General features: G+C 37.4%; 1 protein-coding gene across 1 annotated transcript in view; it reads left to right on the forward strand.

The window, feature by feature from the left end:
* SLC30A8 (solute carrier family 30 member 8) overlaps nucleotides 1-19,213 on the forward strand; it is a 42,165-nt gene that overhangs the window by 11,508 nt on the left and 11,444 nt on the right. The window contains exons 4-6 of the mRNA XM_068525855.1: nucleotides 5,734-5,933; nucleotides 15,471-15,617; nucleotides 18,716-18,869. Coding sequence (XP_068381956.1) covers nucleotides 5,734-5,933; nucleotides 15,471-15,617; nucleotides 18,716-18,869 — 501 coding nt within the window. The remainder of the gene's footprint in view (nucleotides 1-5,733; nucleotides 5,934-15,470; nucleotides 15,618-18,715; nucleotides 18,870-19,213) is intronic.

A 19,213-nucleotide genomic window follows, 5' to 3' on the forward strand; every position in this document is an offset into this window, starting at 1 on the left:
AGAAAAAAACAAACCCTGCCAATCAATCAACTTTTATCCAACAGAACTATCTTTCTAAAATGAAGGTGAAATAAAGAAATTCTCAAATGAATAAAAATTGAGAGAACTTTTTGCTAGCAGGTTCATTTTACAAGTAATAGTAAAGGAAATTCTTCAGGCTTAAAACAAATGACACCAGCCATTAACTGGAGTCAACATACAAAAAATCAAACAGCATCAGTAAAGGTAATTATGTAGATAATTATAAAAGACAGTATATTTACTCTCTTTTTTTCTCTTAATTGATTTAAAGATAAATCACATAAAATAAAATGCATATAATCTTTGATGAAATGGAAAAATTCATAGAAAGATATCAGCTACCAAACTCGAGAGGAAATAGAAATCTGAGTAGACCAATAACAAGTAAAGAGATTATATTAGCTTCACACAAAGAAAGCCCAGATGTCTCACTGATGACTTCTACCAAAGATGTAAAATAGAATTAATATCAATTCTTCCAAAAAATAAGAGTGAACATTTTCCAACTTATTCTATGAGTTCAATATTCCACAGATAGAAAAACAGAAATGAAAACATACAATAGAAATGAAAACATACTTCCACAAAACCTTGTATACAAATTTTCAAAGCAGCATTATTCATAATAGCTGAAAAAATGTAAACAACCTAAACGTCCATCAGATGTATATCCATACAACTGAGTACTATCTGGAAATAAAAAGCAATAAAGTACTGACGTACTGATATTTGCTATGACATGGATGAACCTTGAAAACACTATACTAAGTGAAAGAAACCAGTCACAAAATCTACATAATGTATGATTCCATTTATAGAAAATGTCCACAATAGGCAAATTTATAAAGACAGAAATAAGATTAGCGATTTCCTGAGGTAGGATTGTGTGTAAGGAGACTGTGGATTTACTGGGTATGGAATTTCTTTTTGGGGTGATGAAAATGTTCTAAATTAGATTGTGGTGATGGTTGTATGACTTTGTAAATATGCTAAAACCCATTAATTATATACATTAAATGGGTTTGTGGTATATGAATTATATTTTAATAAAGCTGTTTAAAAAAGGGGTGGAACATTGGATAGCTGGTCTGGGACAAGAAATTACACCTGTTAGGTGAACATTTCTATTCCCCACTCCCTCATAACATTTAATCAAATAAATGGTCTCCATATTTTGCTCACTATACTCTAGCCTTCCAAGCAACACCCAAAATGATCATTTTAGAAATATGAACCACATAATGTTACTTCCCTAGTCAAAACTTTCCAACTTCCTCCATTTACATTTTGAAGAAAATGAAACCCTTTACAATGGCCCACAGAGTTCTGCATGATCTGACTTCTGCCTACTTCTTTGACTTCATCCAATTTCACTCTCTCTTCATGCTACAGTGGCCACTGTGTAGTTTCCTTTCTATTCAGGACAAGCTTCTGAACAAGACAAGCTCTTTCTCGCCTTTGGGCTTTTGCACCAGCAATGCCCACTGCTTGTGATGTTCCTCCTTCATGTGGGTCTGCTCCTGGTTATCTTTTAAGTTACTGCTGAGATATCATCTACAGAGGTGCCTTCCCCTACCACTCTATTGCAGGTAGCCTCACCTTTCCTCTCCCAGTCACTGCCCATGATACTACACAGCCTCTGTTACTATCAGCTGGTTTGCTGTGTTCCCCTCTGCTAGGATATAAGCTTCTTAGGTCAAGAACTTTGCTTGTCTCAAAGGCATGGTATCATTAGCACCTCTGATGGTGCAGGCATGCAATTTGTTGAATGAATGAATACATGAAGCGTTAGAAATGCATGGCGGGACCTAAGATTTTATCTCCTCTCTCAACAGGAGGAGTGATTTAAGGCTCTTGGGAAAGGTAATGTGAAAGTATAAAAACAAAGTGATTTTATATAGTCAACATGTGAAGTAAGAGTGTGAAAAATATTACCAGCTCCACTTAAGAGATATAGAACCAAAGGGGTTTGACTTCTACCAACAGACAAAAATGCTTCTCCAAGATCAAAAATTAAAAAAGATAATGTTTCTCCAAGATCACAAAATAAAGCTCCATTTTCTAATTCTTATTTTAAGAGATGAACTCTAAGTTCTAGGCTATTGACATCAACTTTTGTAATATTTCCCTATTTTTCTTCTCTGTTTCTCCCCGGTTTTTCTTTTTGATGCTACAGTAAGTTTCTTTGCTCTGGCCTATTGTTCCTACTCTTCAAAGTGTCAGCCATATTTGAATGTGTGGTGACCTCTGGTGATTTATTCTTTGAAAGTAAATTCACATTTCATATTTTGATGCATTCTAGCATTTGCTTTTTAGAACCTTCGTTTTAAAATTCTTCTTATAATTTGCATCACTTTTCAGATCAAGAGCCTGCACTGCATCTAGAGACACTTAGACCACTTTGCTCTTATGAGATGATGAGGAATATATTTTAACTTCAGTTTTTTAACTTCTTTTGGAATCACAGACCCTTTGGGGAGCCCAGCGAAGATGGTGGACTCCCACCTCCCCTCATAAAACACATACATACACACATGTGAACACACTGTATCCAATTTCAGTCTTGTTCTGGATTTCTGGCTTAGTGCTTCAAGGAACAATCTCAGCTCAAAATGTATCCAAATTGGTTAATCTTAGGTCTAGGACAAGGTAGCAGTATTTAAAAGTAAAAACTGGCCAGGTTTCTTGCACTTTTCCTCTTGTGGCATTGCTCACAGGCTGTTCCCCTGGTGGAATTCCTGCCTTGGTCTGCCTTCTAAACTGTTCCAGGATAAGTTCTATCTCAGTCACTCACCACCTGGTTTTCTCTGCCCACAAGATTCACGAAAAATAGAAAATAAAGTAAAGCTTCATATGGCCAGAGTGGTCATATGAACAATGCCAGAATATTTGGTGACCCTGTCCTGCTCACACTGCCTTCTCAGCACAAGGAAAAAGGAAACCTCCACCATGTTTTCTTATTAGTTCTCTGGCTCCTCTGAGTCGATGACCATTGGTGACTAACACTACTACCTTATATATGTTGTTTATTATCAGGGTATGTATCACATTACAAAGGTGAAAATTTATAGGTATGAGTACTCTATGTGCCTCTTGCCAAATAGTTCTTATTCCAATATGAAGATTACTTGGAATTGCTCAAAACCCTGAGTGCTATTAACATCATCGGCAAAAACATTCTGAAGCCAATTTGGCAATACACATCAAAATCCTTAAAAATGCAGATACTCTTTTTTTTAAAATAAATTTATTTATTTATTTATTTTTGGCTGCGTTGGGTCTTCGTTGCTGCACGCGGCCTTTCTCTAGTTGCGGCGAGTGGGGGCTACTCTTTGTTGCTGTGCGTGGGCTTCTCACTGCAGTGGCTTCTCTTGTTGCAGAGCACAGGCTCTAGGTGCTCGGGCTTCAGTAGTTGCGGCACGGGGGCTCAGTAGTTGTGGCACGCAGGTACAGCAGCTGTGGCTCATGGGCTCCAGAGCACAGGCTCAGTAGTTGTGGCGCACGGGCTTAGTTGCTCCGCGGCCTGTGGGATATTCCCGGACCAGGGCTCGAGCCCATGTCCCCTGCATTGGCAGGCAGATTCTTAACCACTGTGCCACCAGGGAAGCCTAAAATGTAGATACTCTTTAGCCAAGTAATTCCCCTTTCAGAATTGCATTTTAAGGAGATAATAATATATTTAGCAAAGGATAACTATAAGGATATGAATCACAGTGGTGCCAAATAATTGGAAAAGAGTCAATTGTTCAATAATAGAAAATAGTTACTTATGTTGTGACATATCTATACTAAATATAATGCTCTCTGTATGTTAAACTAATGATATAGAATATTTAATAAATTGAGAAAATGTTAACAATATATACAGCTAAAAATTAGGTTCCAAAGCTGTATCTTTGGTGGAATCCTATTGTGACACTGTCATTTCATCCACCATCTATTCCAGCCCATCTCCACTGAGTTGCAGTCATGTGATTTGGGTAGCATTTACCCCCACTCTCAGCTCCAGGAGTCAGCGTTGTTGGGTTTAGCCAATCTTCTGGCTGTAACAAGGTCTAAGCCAATTAGCACATCCATAGTCCTCTGGCTACAGAGGCTGGCCAAATCAGCATGCAACTCAGGACTCCTGTTTTGCAGTTGGGAGAATGAACACTCTTTCTCGCTGTATAAGAAAAAACAAGTACACAGTCCTGATTATCTTGGGCAACTATTCCACTACATGAGGAAAACCAGCCTGAGGTTGAAGAGTAGTTGAGAACTGCAGAGCAATGCATCTGGAGCTTTGATAAATCAGGCTGAAGCCTGATACTTCTAGATGTTTTCAGTTGCAGAACCAATAATTCCCATTTGTTAATTTACCTAGCATGAGCTTTGTTTTCTGTACTTGCTATCAAAAACATCCTAATTAATATGGACTCTAAGTAAAAACAGTATTTATTTATTACAAAGCTAAACAAAAAACTATCAATAATAGTTGTCTCTTGGTGGTAATTTATTAGTGATTTTTTTCCCTCTGCTTTGTGCCTTTCTGTAATTCCAGGTTTTCTATAATGAATATGTAGGTTATTTTATTCAGGAAAACCCCCCAAATATAAGGATAATTAGAATTGTAATAATAATCATCACTTAAGCCAAAACCATCAGATCTTTTTGTGGATGGTGATAAGACAAAGTAACTCTTCAAGTGGAGGAAAATAATTTATTTCCATTTTTATACCTTTCAAAGTCATGAATGTAAAGTTCTTACTCCTAAGAATCTTATTAATGTCTTCTAATAAGTTTATTAAAAAATACAAATCTGATTAGTTCAAGATCATGGCATCAGTAAAAATTGGTTTTAGGTGTACCAATGTTCAGGTAGAGAGGCAGTGTGGGCATAGTGGAAAAAACACTAGGCTTGGAGTCCCAGCTCTCCCATTTCCTGGCTATTTGACCTCAGGCAATTACTTAACCTCTCTGAATCTTAATTACTTCAGGTAAGAAACTGTGGGTTGGACTAAATGTTATCTACAATCTTTGCATTTGTGAAATTCTGTATTTCTATAAATGGCTCTATATTTCTATAAATGCTTTATATTTGAATAGAACTGATAGGCACTGCCTGCTTTTGGAAGTATAAGTAGGTTTAACTCTCATTACAACTTTGATAGATTGGTAGAGACTTCTGCAAAGCTGTGTTAAGAAGGTTTCTGAGGGTTCATATGGAATCATCAGGAAAAAGTGCTATGATCTATTAACAATGTTGTTGTGCAGAAGAAAGGGAGAGTGTTGCCATGCAATAGTGAGTGTCTGAATCACCAGGCTGACTCGTACACACATTACTCGTTAATAATAATAACCTCATTACTGCCCCTTTTAAAATTTATAGCAGTGTCCAAAATGTTTTCAAAGTGAACTGACTGTGAAGGAAATGCACCAAAATGTATCTGCTTCCTTTCTCCTTTTCCTTTACTTTCTTTTAATCACTGGTAGTATAGACTGAGTAAGAGCTTGCCTAAATAAAAGCAAAACTCTGTTTGTAGTTGAGAATTCAGAAGGAAATTTCTCACTTGTTCCTTACATTTGATATTTCTTGTAGAAGGAGCCATGAATTATAAGTTCCTAGCTAGTCAGCAAATGTCCTCATAGCAGTTCTGATAATGGGTAGGGCTGTCAGTGAGAGGTTTGTTTGCAACCATGTTCACTTCTTGCCTCTGTCAAACTCATCCTCAGCATGGAACTCCAGCAGAAACCCTTGAATAAAGATCAACGGCCTGGAGAGAAGCCAGAGGAGCCAGAGTCAGGAGCCATGTATCACTGCCACAGCAACTCCAAGGCCACAGAGAACAGGGCAAAGGAGCAAGTCTATGCCAAGTGGAAACTCTGTGCTGCTTCAGGAACATGCTTAGTTTTCATGATTGCAGAGGTCATCGGTGAGTATTTCTCAAGACTTCTCTGATTAAACAAGCAAACAAACAAAACCTGCATCATTACAGGAGAGTTGCCTAAGTTCTTTTAAAAACAGACTGAATATTTTCTGTAAATATAAAGTAACAATATGCTCATTGTAGATAAGTTGGAAAGCACAAGGAAACAAAATAAAATTCATCACAATCCCCTTTTGAGTGATAATCTTCAATAACATTATGCAGTATTTTTCTACAGTATATTTTCTATTCATAGCTCACAATTTTTTTTTAACATAACTGAGAGCACACAATGCTTTTGGCCATGCCATCAAATACTCTTCAAAAACATTTCTATGCCTGAACAATATTCTATAATATGCTCTACTGTGATTTACATAACCATCTCTCTATTGTTAGAAATTTAGGGAGTTCTTTCCTGCTTACGGACAATGCTGCAATGAAAACTCTGGAATAAAACTCTGCTTGCTTTTCTGGATAATTCCTTCAAAGAGATTCCTAAAAGTGGAAATAACTAGTTGAAGGACATGAATATTTTTATTACTTCTTTATGCACATTGCCAAACTGCTATCCAGAAAGCTTGAAACAATTCCTATGTCTGCCAGCTCTACATGAGAATGATTCTCTCTCCAAATCTTTCCCAGAACTTATTTTAATCTTTCAAAAGTCTTTGCTAATGTATAGATGAATATGCTTTATTTTAATATGCATTCCTTTGTTACTATTAATATTATTTGCATGTTTATTAACAATCTGTATTTCCCTCTGTTAATGCATTTCCTATTTGCCTCTTAATATCTGTGGCTCACTTGTTTTTTCAGATAATTTGTAATTCTTTATATTGATCTCTGGGAGCTCTTTATATAGTTATTAAACTTTTGTTATATCTGTTATAAGTACTATTCTAGTTTGTTGTTTACTTTTTAGTTTTTGTTTAATTTTTGGTTTGACTTAGAGAAGTTTCAAATTTTATAGAGGTAATTGTATCAAACATTTCATTTTGAGCTGATTTCTTTTACTACTCTTTCACTATTTTAGTGCTTAGTAAGCCTTTCCTATCTACTGAGAAGATAAATATCATTTTGTTGTTGTTCAATTTTTTGCATTTAATTTTAAATCAATGTGAAATTATCTATGCTCTTAGCACTGAAAATTCTCTTTCTAAAGAGCTAACAAAGATTTACACATCATTTATGGAATAATTCATTATTTCCTCCATTGATTTTTCTCCATATTACTTTTATCATTTATCAAATTTCTATAAATAATAGAGTTAGGTTCTAAGGTGTTTTATCTGTGCTGCTGATCTCTGTCAGTAGTAACATATTTAATGTAGATTTACATGTTATAATATCTGTTGTTCTTTCCTCATTATCCTTTGTTTAACAGAAAAAAGGTAAAGGCTGTTCATTCCTGTTTATTACTCTAATTAAACATGAGAATAATTTTGTTCAGTTTCCTCCAAAATCTAATTTTGATTTTATTGGTATATAAATTAATTTGGGAACACAAATCTTCTTAAAATACTCAGTTTTTCCCTCCAGGAATACAGTATGTTTCTCTATTTATCCAGATATTCTACATCTCTCATCAAGTTAAGGTTTTACGTTTTTAGTTTGCTTGTTTTAACACAAGGACAACCTACTTCTTGCTAGAGTTATTTATAGTTATTTTGTGTGTTTGGTTCATTCTTTCCAGAGGTGCGTAGGGTCTTCCTTTTCTCATGTCCTGCTTTCTAAATGGTTACTTTTTGGATTTTGGAAAGTTTTCATTTTGTATATTCATTTTGTACTCAACAGTGTATTTGAACTATTGTCATTCTAAATGTATCTCAGTTAATTTTCCTTGTTCCTCTCTCATCTCTCCTCCTAGGAGATAATCCTCTCTTGTTCAAAAAAATTATATTTCTCCTTGCTTTCAATAGTTATGTCTCTTCTGTATGTTTCATATTTTTATCATGTTAAATAATATGCTAAATCAAATCATATGTTCAACTATTTAGCTGTTAAGTGAAATGTTTCCTGAGGGGTTAAGTATTTTTATTATGTTAATGAAGTATTCTCCTTGTTCTAGTTTTTTAATGGTTAACGGATAATCAAGGATGAGTGTTGACTTTTATCAAAAACCTTATCTTTTAAATTCATTCTGTTTTAAAACTTTTTTACCCATTGTTGATGTGTATTATATTAAGAGATCATGATGCATTTCTGGTATTACGATGACAACAGCTAATATTTGTTTAATGCTTACTATGTGCTGGGAACTTTCTATGTATCACCTTACTTAATCCTGATGAAATTCCTGAGAGGTAGGTCCTATTACGAATTGCACTTTATAGACCATAAACCTGAAGCACGAAGAGTAAAGTACTCGACTTTAACAACATACCTATCAGTGAGCAGGCAGTCTGAATTCCAGAGCTCATGTTCTTAGGCTCTCACTATGGTGACTAGACCTTGGTGGACCATTCTTTCAAGGCATTGCTCAATCTAAGTCACTAATATTTTTGTTAGGATTTTTACATTGAAAAATCATTGTAATTTTTTTAATCATTGAAATTTAACTATAGTTTTCTGTTTTGGAGCTATTTTTCTCAGTTTTTGAAATCTGAGTTATGCATATTAAAATGAAAAGTTTAGTTTTAATAATTTCCTTTTTATATACTGGGTTGGCCAAAAAGTTCATTCGGGTTTTTCCATAAGGTGTTAAGGAGAATCCAGAACGAACTTTTTGGCCAACTCTCTAAAAAAACTAAAACAATTTATATGACATTGTAATTATTCTTTCTTTTTAAGAACTCCCTGATAAATTGTGTGACTTCAGAGACATTCTTGGAGATAATTTTTTCATATATTTTAGCTTCTTCCTCATTCATGGACATACTCAAAATTTCTACTTCTTGAGTAAATTTTGGTTATTTATAAATCTCCCAAGTCATTCATCTCACTGAAATTGTCAAATTTATTATCATATAATGGAACATGATAGTCTTATATTGGTATTCTCTTATTTATTCCAGCTCCTTTCTCATTTTAATATTGTTTGTATATTTTTACTTCTTTTCCTTGATAAAACTTTCCTTTACTTTATTGATATATGTATTTTTTATTGACTATATTATTATTTTAATTTTCCTTCTGTTTTCTAATTCATAATTTTGGCTTTAAAAATATTTTTATTTCCTCTTTCTTTTCTCAGAGTTGTAGTCTTATTGCATATTTTAATATCTTAAGTTATATCTTTATTTAATATATTTGTATCCTTTCTTTTTATTAATAATAAAGCTATGTACAGCTTTAAACTTAATCTAAAGATTTTGGTATGCTGTGGTATCTTATTTATAATTTTTTTACCAAAAAATTAACAAGAACACTATAAGCTACCTATATAAGCACGATAGGCTACTACCACTCTTACCACTATAACTTGTTACACTCTGTTACCAATATTTTGGCTTCATTTTCTCTTTATTACCCCAAAAGAGTGCTAAATTAATGATAATCTGATAGTGGAGGAGAATCTGTTAAGCTTTTTTTCTTTTTTAGCACTATAATAGCAAGCAATTAGAATTAGTTTCTTCAAGTTATGGAGTCTTCTGACCTATACACGTATACTTTTATAGCTTTTGGAAACTGGAAGAGAGCTTAGACCCAATCCGGTCCAAGATGAATCCAGAGTTGGTAAATAACCTTCCAGTTAAATTTTTTTTTAAAAATTGATACCACACTATTTCTAGAGCCAGGGTGAGTCTTTTGAATGAATGACTTAATAGCTTGATAGAGCTGCAAAGAATTTACTTTTAGCAGCTCCAATCTGGAAAACTCCCTCTGGAAATCCATTGATATCTATACTAGAGGGGCATTCTTTTTTATTATTGAAAGTCACGAGACTATGGACAATTTTCAACTGCTCACATAAGAGATCAACAAAACGGAAAATCTAAAAAACATAATCCATTTGAAACATGATTTGAAAAGCTGATGTTCTGGACATTCATAGCCTTCCAAATAAAGTACTTGCGCAACCCCATGCAAACACAGCTCAGCAGGATGTATAAACTGGCTTGTTTTCTGCACAACTTTCTTCTCTTGCTTTTCCCGGAAAACACGTGGATGCTGAGAATAGACGCATATTCTCCCCAGCTGATATCTAATTAATATTCTGAAATGAGATGGCCTCCCATTCACAAAACTCAGTTTTCTCCTTGTACCTTTCCGTATGCCCTATCAATTTGTTTCTAAAATTTTTAGAGGGGAAATGGGAAGCTATTCACTTGGAGTGAGCAAATCAATCTCCTCCTTTCCTTCTCATTCCTAATAATTAGTCTATGAGTTCAAATCTGGCTTTAGGGTCAGAAAAAAGTGATGTTGTCAGTAAAGGAATTAAGTGGAAACTGACAGAAAATCATTTGGAATTTGAGCTGTATTGATGTTGAGCTAATTTTCCTGAAACATTGCTCTCATCGTGTTAATTCTGTTTTCAAAATTCTTCAGTGGCTCACCTTTGCCATTTCAGTCCTTCACAACTTTTTCCCCATCATGTCAAGCACAGGAAATTTTACTGAGCACAGGGGCAAACTGACAAGTATTCTTGTAGCAGAAAGAGGCTGGTTCAGGGGCCCTCTCTGTGGTAGGCCCTACTCAGCTGCACCAAGTGAAGAGAGATCAATATACTGGAAAATGCTGGCATCCTGCACAAAATGAAAAATTCTTACTCTGGCTTTCAAGTTATTCCACCATTTGCCTGCCAAACTGACTATCAATCTTTTTCTTTTACTACTTCCCTATATGACTCTTCTTCTGTTTCAGCTATTTATTCATTCTATGCAAAATAATCATTGCACCTTAAGGTCTCTGTAACTTTTGCTTATGCCTTTTGATTTACATGGAAAACCCTCTCATTCTCCATAGCCATCAAAACCCTGACCATCATTCAAGACCCCAACCCACAACTCACCTCCTTCCTAAAACCATTTTTGACCATGTCAGAGAAAGCAAGTAGTATTCTCAGATGACTTTTAGGAATCTGGGAGGTCCTCTTGCAGGATATGGGATCTGAGCAAAGCCTTGAAGGATGAGTAGGAATGGAGAGGTGACTAAGAGGGAGATGAGAAGGGCCTTTCAGATGGAGGGGCTTGAATGCGGTCCAGGAGTTAGTAAATATCAGCCTTACCTGGAAAGATTTTGAGTTCTTAGGTCAGCAATAGGACAAGAAATCTGTATTCTTAGAAGGAAATTCAAGTGATTCTGATGTGTTAGCCACATTTGGGTGGCACCGTTTGCAGTGGACTGGCATTGCCTGCCCAGCAAGCTTTCTCATACTTACTGTCCTGGCTGCAGCTCTGGTCCTCCTGGCCCAAGTCCCTCATGCTCACAGGCACGGCTGGCTGTGAGACAGCAAGCTGGATTAATCGGAGTCTCTGGGTCTTTATATAGGGAGACTGGGAAAAAAGCTCTCTCTCTCTCCTTTAAAATACTATGCTGAAATGATATAAACCCAGAGGCCCACCTTTTTTTTTGCTGAGGGGGAGGAAGCCTGTCTTCAGCAGAACAAGAAATAGCAATAGTTGGAGACAGAGCAGAGCCCCAACAAAAATTTTTTGACCCTTACGATTAGGCTGTGCCCGATCCAACCCCACCCAGATTTGTTCTCAGTTATTTGAGCCAATAAATGATCATTTTGTTGTTGTTTAAGCTAGTTTGAGTTGTGCATTTATGACTTACCACTGAAAGAACCTAAGGCAGTGGTGTGGGGTAAAACATGGTTAGTGAGGAATGAAACTAGAATGGTGGCTGAGGGTTCTAGGAGGCTGTGAGGCCCGGCTGGGGAAGCTGGATTTATTCTGTAGGCTTTGGGGAGTAACTGGCGTTTAGAACAGGGGAGAACCAGGTCACAGAGCTGTGTTTAGAGAAAGAACTGGTCACAGGGTGCAGAGCAGATAGGAAGAGGGAATTGAAGGAGGCTAAGGCTTTGAACCTACTGAATTGGGATACTTTCTGATTGAATGTGAAAATTCCTATTGTAGCAAGGCCATAAAGAGGAGTTACACTACATATGTAAACATGCATCCCTTTTTAAGAAGACAGACATACAGAAACCGAGAACTCACAAAAACAAGCTCAAGTATGGCCATTTCTGGAAGAAAATGAGAGTAGTCAGGAAAAGACATCCTGAAGCAGGACTATTTAGAGTTAAGCAAGAATGGAGGAAGCATTGGTTTGCTGGAAAGGCGTACAGATCTGGGAGCAGGCTGGGGAAGATGGTAAGTATCTCAGAGTAAAAAAAAAAACCTCTCTCGTAGTAAGAGAAAGCTAAAGCTGAGTGATGTGATAAGCACAAGCTTTATTGCTAAGGGTGCTTATTTTGTACTAGAGCCAGGGCATCTCAGTGGCTTAGGCTACTTATTGTTTTGAGGTTGTTGGTATTAAAAATTTAAGAAATGTCAAAACGTGCCAATGCAAACTGTGGTGTGTTTTAAATACATGTTAAATAATGACTTCATGAGTTTTTGACATAACATCATATCTAGTGTAATAATACTATTCATAAAACAAAGAATTTTAAAAATATGAATAAATAGCATACACTGGGGTTGTCTAGAAATGGGACACAAGACTACAATTGTCAGATGAATATTTACTTCTCCCAATCCTGTTAGCATGTCTGTTCTCCACAGAAAACGTCACATGTACTTAACAGCAACTCTCCAAAGCTGGGGTGAATATGAGACCCAGGGCCAGTGGCTCCCCTGCTTTCCTACTGTCCTCTTCATCCCACAGACCCTAGAAGAGTCTGTTTCCAGTCCTTAGTGCCTCTCCTATCTTGTTCTAACTGCATGACTCTCTGCATTTTGCCATGTAATCCAGGAACATGTCTGTTACTGCCTTACTTCATGCCTTTATCTCAATTTCCTTTGGCTAGTTCTGCTGTGTCTTAACCTCCAGCTTCTCCCTCCCCCGCCCCCAGCCCAAGTCATCCTCCCTATTGCTGGCAAAGATCTCCCGCTTAAATACAGATCTGAACATGTCACAACCTTGCCTCAAAATCACAAAAAGATCCCTTTGTCCCACAGGATAACATTCAAATCCTTTAGCATTACGTGTGACACCGTACACAAGGGTCCCCAAGCCACCTTTCCAGTCTCATTTCCCGTTATTTCTCCAACACACCACACCTCCTACTTTTCCACAAAGGTGCCCTGTTCTTTCACTTCTCTCTGTTTTTGTTCTTGCTCTTATCTCTTTCTGAAAAACTCTTCCTTTCTAGCTAATTCTTACCCCTCCCTCCTGTGGAAAGTTCTTCAGGGCTCCCAGTGACAGTGGCTTTCTGATCCCCTAGACCCCTAGACCATGATGCCTGTTTTCTATACAGTGAGTGTTAGACAATGGGATCACTGAAGAGAGGAACTGTGCTTTGTTTAACTTTGTTTATTTTTGTGTACCCTATCCCTGTGATGTGCACAGTAAGGTCTCAATACATCCTGGCTGGATGATTGAATTAATTGTCGATAATACCCCATGCTTTCAGAAGCAAATGCAAATTCAGTCACAGACTACCACTTGCAAACAGTTTACTCCATAGGATTCAGCATGATTGCCCACAGTTTTTTGGATTGTTCTTATAAGCAGCTTGGATGGTTGCAGAATGGTTCTCAGTTCCCGGGTCTCCATATAAACATGCTTCTTCCAAAGCAAGCCCTTTTTCTTTCCCAGTTACCTCCTGACTCAGCTAAGCCTGTTGAAGAACCCCTGTAAGATTTCATTTCCTTGACTTAAGCTAAAATTTTAGCCCAGCATATACCATCATTCATCACCATCATTCATTGCTAAGATTGCGGCATGCTGCTTATCTGCATGTAGTCATTCCCTGGGCAAGAAATAATGCATTATTAACACAGCTTTATTATCAGGCCCAAGTTTGGCAGACAGAGCAACATTAGAGGATAATTGGAAGGACAGCTGATTTGTTAGCAAAATGTTGCTTTTTGGCTAATGAATCATTCTGATTTTTGCCCTGACAGCTCAGTAACAAGCTTGAAGACCACTTTGCTTCAGACCATTAAACTTTGACAAACCAGATATTAACTATAGCTAGAGCCAGTGATCTGTGGGGCTTATTGCAATTATGAACCTTATATGCAATTTTTTTAAATCATTCGTTGAGACAAGGTGAGTCTGATGATGGAGGGGCTGATGACTGACAGTCTCCGTCGCTTTGTTGCACACAAGGCAATAAACAGCTTCTGGGAGGACTAATCAGTCAGCGGAAGCTCTTTGCTGGGAGATTGTAGTAAGAACAATAAAGGTTATTGCACTCAAACAACAAGCCCTGTTCGAGAAGGAAAAGACAAGCTTGTCCTTTTGACTTCTATTTTAGAGGTTGGAGGTCTTTTCACAAAGAAGAACTAGACAGAAGTACAGGGAACACACCAAATGGAGAGAAAAACAAGGCAGGTGTCCCATGGCTTGGGTTCTCTTTCTGTGCTTTATTGGACTGTTGATGCATTCAAGATTATCATACTAAGTGAAGTAAGTCAGACAGAGAAAGACAAATATCATATGATATCGCTTATCTGTGGAATCTAAAAAAATGATACAAATGAACGTATTTACTAAACAGAAACAGACTCACAGACATAGAAAATAAATTTATGGTTACCAAAGGGAAAGGGGGTGGGATAAATTAGGAGTATGGGGTTAACATATACACACTACTATATATAACATATACAACCTACTATATATAACATATACACACTACTATATATAAAATAGATAATTAACCAGGGCCTACTGTATAACACAGGGAATGCTACTCAGTGTTCTGCAATAACCTATATGGAAAAGGAATCTGAAAAAGAACAGATATATGTATATGTACAACTAAATCACTTAGCTGTACACCTGAAGCTAACACAACATTGTAAATCAACTCTACTCCAATATAAAATAGAAATTAAAAAAACAGAATCTCATTGGAAGGTACCTGCCCTTTCTTCTTACTCCTCCCCACTATTCATAACAGCGATCTCAAAACCAGGTGGATAACATAAATTAGTGGAACAGAAGGAAGCGGTAAAAGACTATGGTAAAATTACAAGTCAAATAACAGCACATCGGTGGGCCAGATTGTGTCATTTGGTTTACAGACCAAAGTCCAGGTCCTCAGTCTGGAGACCCTTTCAATCTGGCCTGCACCTCTCCAGCCTCCTCTTTTTATATTTCTTTTGCATCCTCATGCCCCAGTCTAACCGGGATGTTCTTCAAATGTTCCCCACATTCTCTTATCTCTGTACCTTAGCTCTCCCAGGAATGGCCTCTCTTGTGTAATTCACTTCTACATGTTCAAATCCTACCCACTCTCTGGATCGTGGTTTCTCTACTTGTCAAATTGGGAAAAAGAGGTGGATTAAATCAAAGTTAAGACCCTTCCTCGTCTTCAGTTCTGTGAGTCTGTGGCATTTTCACCAGCTGCGGTTAGTATGTATATGATCTAGTTGCACTCTGGGGCCCTAACCCCATATCCTATTCTGCATCCCCGAGGTGGACACATTGCTGGGAGTCTTGCTGTCATCACAGACGCTGCCCATCTCTTAACTGACCTGACCAGTTTCCTGCTCAGTCTCTTCTCCTTGTGGTTGTCATCGAAACCCCCCTCCAAGCGGCTAACATTTGGATGGCACCGAGCAGGTACAGTTCATCAACTGAGCACTGACACAGAGTAACGCTGCAGAGTTAAACCGAGGATAAAAATGGAAGGGACAGTGCAAAGCCTTGTTTGAAAATCCCTTGGAGGCACATCTCTGGTTCACAGAGTGAAATAGATGTGTACGTGGTAATGTGTGTTCTCAACGCTAATTCCGCTAAGAGCCAGATTAATGGCGCTACCTCTACTCCAATGGGACAACAGGAACACATACCTCACTTTAGCAACCACCCCAGTCCAAGAATCTCAGTGTGTGGTAACAGCCATGATATTATTCATTAAATGACTCGGCATCTGGGAGAGAGGGTGGGGTGAAGCTTCCACCATTTTGCAAATTAAAGCACAGAGAGCCCAAGAGAGTTGGAGAGATTGAAGAACTTCTTATGGGGGGTTGGGAATAGAATATGGACTTTCCTGCTCACACAGCATTTAGCCGTTCAGTGAATGGCTCAGCTGGATATCTTGTTCAATCAGCCATCAACAACAACAAGAAAAGGAGAAGGAAGAGGAGGAAGAGGAAATGAAAGTTTATTTTTCCTCTTTCTTAGATCTGGTTCTTTGACGAGTTATGGCTTGCTCTTGTCTAGGAATGGGCCCAGGTATGATGAGGGTTTACTACCTGGGAAGCTTTTACTTTGGCTCATTTTTACAATCCACCCCTCTCTCCAACACATACTGTCACTCCACTTCTCCTCCTCTGTATTATTCCTTATATCAGCTGGAGGAGCTACTGGCTGAATGTACAAATCATGTGTACAAAGAGTTACAATTCTGTATTTTCACACCAGTTGAGAAAATCAACGTGGAGGAGATCTGAGGGCAGAGCTTTGGGCAACATGCTAACACGGCCAGCCTTCACCGAAAGGTGCCAATAGACAGAGACCACAGCTTATAGGCTGACAATTGTGGATTGTGGTTTTTCAAGTTTAGAATGATAGGAGGTTCTAATTTCATGTCAAACAACTTATCAACACAGGTGTTTTGGATTGCCTTTCCTTTAACACTGAGAGAGAGAGAGAGAAAGGGAGGGGTGAGGCAATAAACATCAATAAAAAGACTTGGTGACAATGTGATTTAAGATGCTTTTCAGTCCCTGAATAGGGCTACACTTGGAAAACATGTACCTTTGGCTGAGCACCTATCATTTATCTGCATAAATTTTTACATGTATTTTACCCTTTCTCATACCATTGGTCAAAGCTGCTTTGTAAACACAGGGAAGACTCAGAATTTAGATTGCTGCTTGAACTTTCTCATCCTGGTGATGGAAGTCCATGAGCATTGACACTGTAGAAGACCAGGGCTGTTCAATAGGGCTTTCTGCTTCAAGGGAAATGTTGTATAATAGATAATACAATGTGGTCATGGAGCACTTTAGATGTGGCTAGTTCTACTGAAGAACTGGATTTTTAATTATACTTATTTTAAATTTAAATAGCCACATGTGATTGATGGCTACCATATTAGGCAGCACCTCCATAGACATATAGGTGAAAATCAACTAGCACATCAAACATGTAAATTCATGGTTAACATTGTTTAGGAAGAAGCTAAGTACAAAAAGTGAGTTTATGTAAAGATAATGCTAATACATGCACCCCAATGTTCACAGCAACATTATTTACAATTTCCAAGATATGGAAGTAACCTAACTGCCCACCAACAGATGAGGGGATAAAGATGTAGTATATATATACACATATATACATACGTATACATACACATACAGTGGAATCCTACTTGGCCATAACAAGAATGAAATTTTGCCATTTGCAACAACATGGATGGACTTGGAAGGCATTATGCTAAGTGAAATAAGTCAGACAGAGAAAGACAAATACTATGTGATATCACTGATATGTGGAATATAAAAAATACAACAAACTAGTAAATATAACAAAACAGAAGCAGACTCACAGATTTAGAGAACAAACTAGTGGTTACCAGTGGGGAGAGGGAAGCGGGGAGGGGCATGATAGGGGTAGGGGATTAAGAGCTACAAGCTATTATATATAAAATAAATAAGCTACAAGGATATATTGTACAACACAGGGAATCTAGCCAATATTTTATAATAACTATAAATGGAATATAGCCTTTAAAAATTTTGAATCACTATCTCATACACCTGAAATTTACATAACATTGTACATCAACCACACCTCAATAAAAAAAAAAAAAAAGAGTGTTAAGTGGCCAATGAGACAGGGGGCATGTGAATATGATAAAAATCATGAAAGTGTATGTAAATGACTGAAGTCTGGGAAATAATATGTTACATTGCTCTGCTTTAAAAGGGGGAAGGTCAGAATTATGAAATGTGCCTGACTACTGACTCACAGAATGTTTCTAGAGCCTTGTAGGCTTTTAGAACCTATTTACAAGGTTGAGTGAAAGATCAAGGTGAGGTGTAAGGAACTTCTAAGTGAGCAAACATACTTCACTTAGTGGGAAGCTTGAACGGTATCTTATCTTTAAATGTTCATGTAAATGTCTCCATTCTGACACTTCTTTTCCTTACTCTTGCTTGTAAAATGCAGTTAGAGCGTTGATATACCTTGGAGTTTGCCTCTGTGTTTATAATATGTTGGGTTGGCATATGAAACTCATTTTCATTAAGTCTCTGAAGGCTTCCCTTTTTACTATTTTACAGTGCTGGCAAGTTGTAAATGTTTTATGGCAAAATTAAGAGTTTCTAAACACATTTTACTCTTTGTGTCCCGTTATTTCATCTCCTAATAAGTTTCAATCATTTTAGCACCTGTTTAAATTAAAATCCCTCAGGAAAACAGCAAGGGCAGGCAGCCATTAATATGCTTTAAAAATTTGCTGAAAATTACTTAGTAATATGGAGCATAATGAACTCAGACACTGGTGTTTTATGAATACAACATTAAAGTGTCTCATCTTAGTGCTAAAATCCATCCACACTTTTGCTTTGTGAATCACCGAGTGAGCTAGTGTGAAGCCTCTCTTTTTTTGGGGGGGGGGGGATGGAGCATTAATATCTTATGACTCTTGGGGAGGTTAAGGTGATTCACAAATTCTTTGTTTATGCGTGTCTGTGTGCTTGAATCCCTAGAGATCCTTGGTGCCCTGCTGTCCATCCTATGTGTCTGGGCGGTGACTGGTGTGTTGGTGTACCTAGCGTGTGAACGCCTGCTGTACTCCAATTACCAGATCCAGGCGACCGTGATGATCATTGTTTCGAGCTGTGCGGTGGCAGTGAACATTATGTAAGTCACCCCACATACTGCCCATGAAGCTTGTCTGGACATAGATTTGTGGGTTTGTTGTTGTTGTTATTGTTTGTTTTTAATTCCACCACTTGTGAGGATGGTAGAGACCTGACAGAGTGTTCAAATGGCTCTAAGACTGAAAATAGGGCTGGTTGTGCTAGTTTAAGTTACAGTGTGTTTTAATATTGGCTTCTAATAGCTACCATTTTGAATGCTTCCTATGTGTCAGAGACTGCACTGAGATCTTTTGATCTATTTACATTATCAAGCTCAATGTTCACAACACTCATACCATACAGATTAGGAAACTGAAGCTCAGTGAGGTTAAATAAACTGCCAAT

Source organism: Eschrichtius robustus, chromosome 17, assembly GCF_028021215.1.
Source record: "Eschrichtius robustus isolate mEscRob2 chromosome 17, mEscRob2.pri, whole genome shotgun sequence".
Classification (NCBI taxonomy): Eukaryota; Metazoa; Chordata; class Mammalia; order Artiodactyla; family Eschrichtiidae; genus Eschrichtius; species Eschrichtius robustus.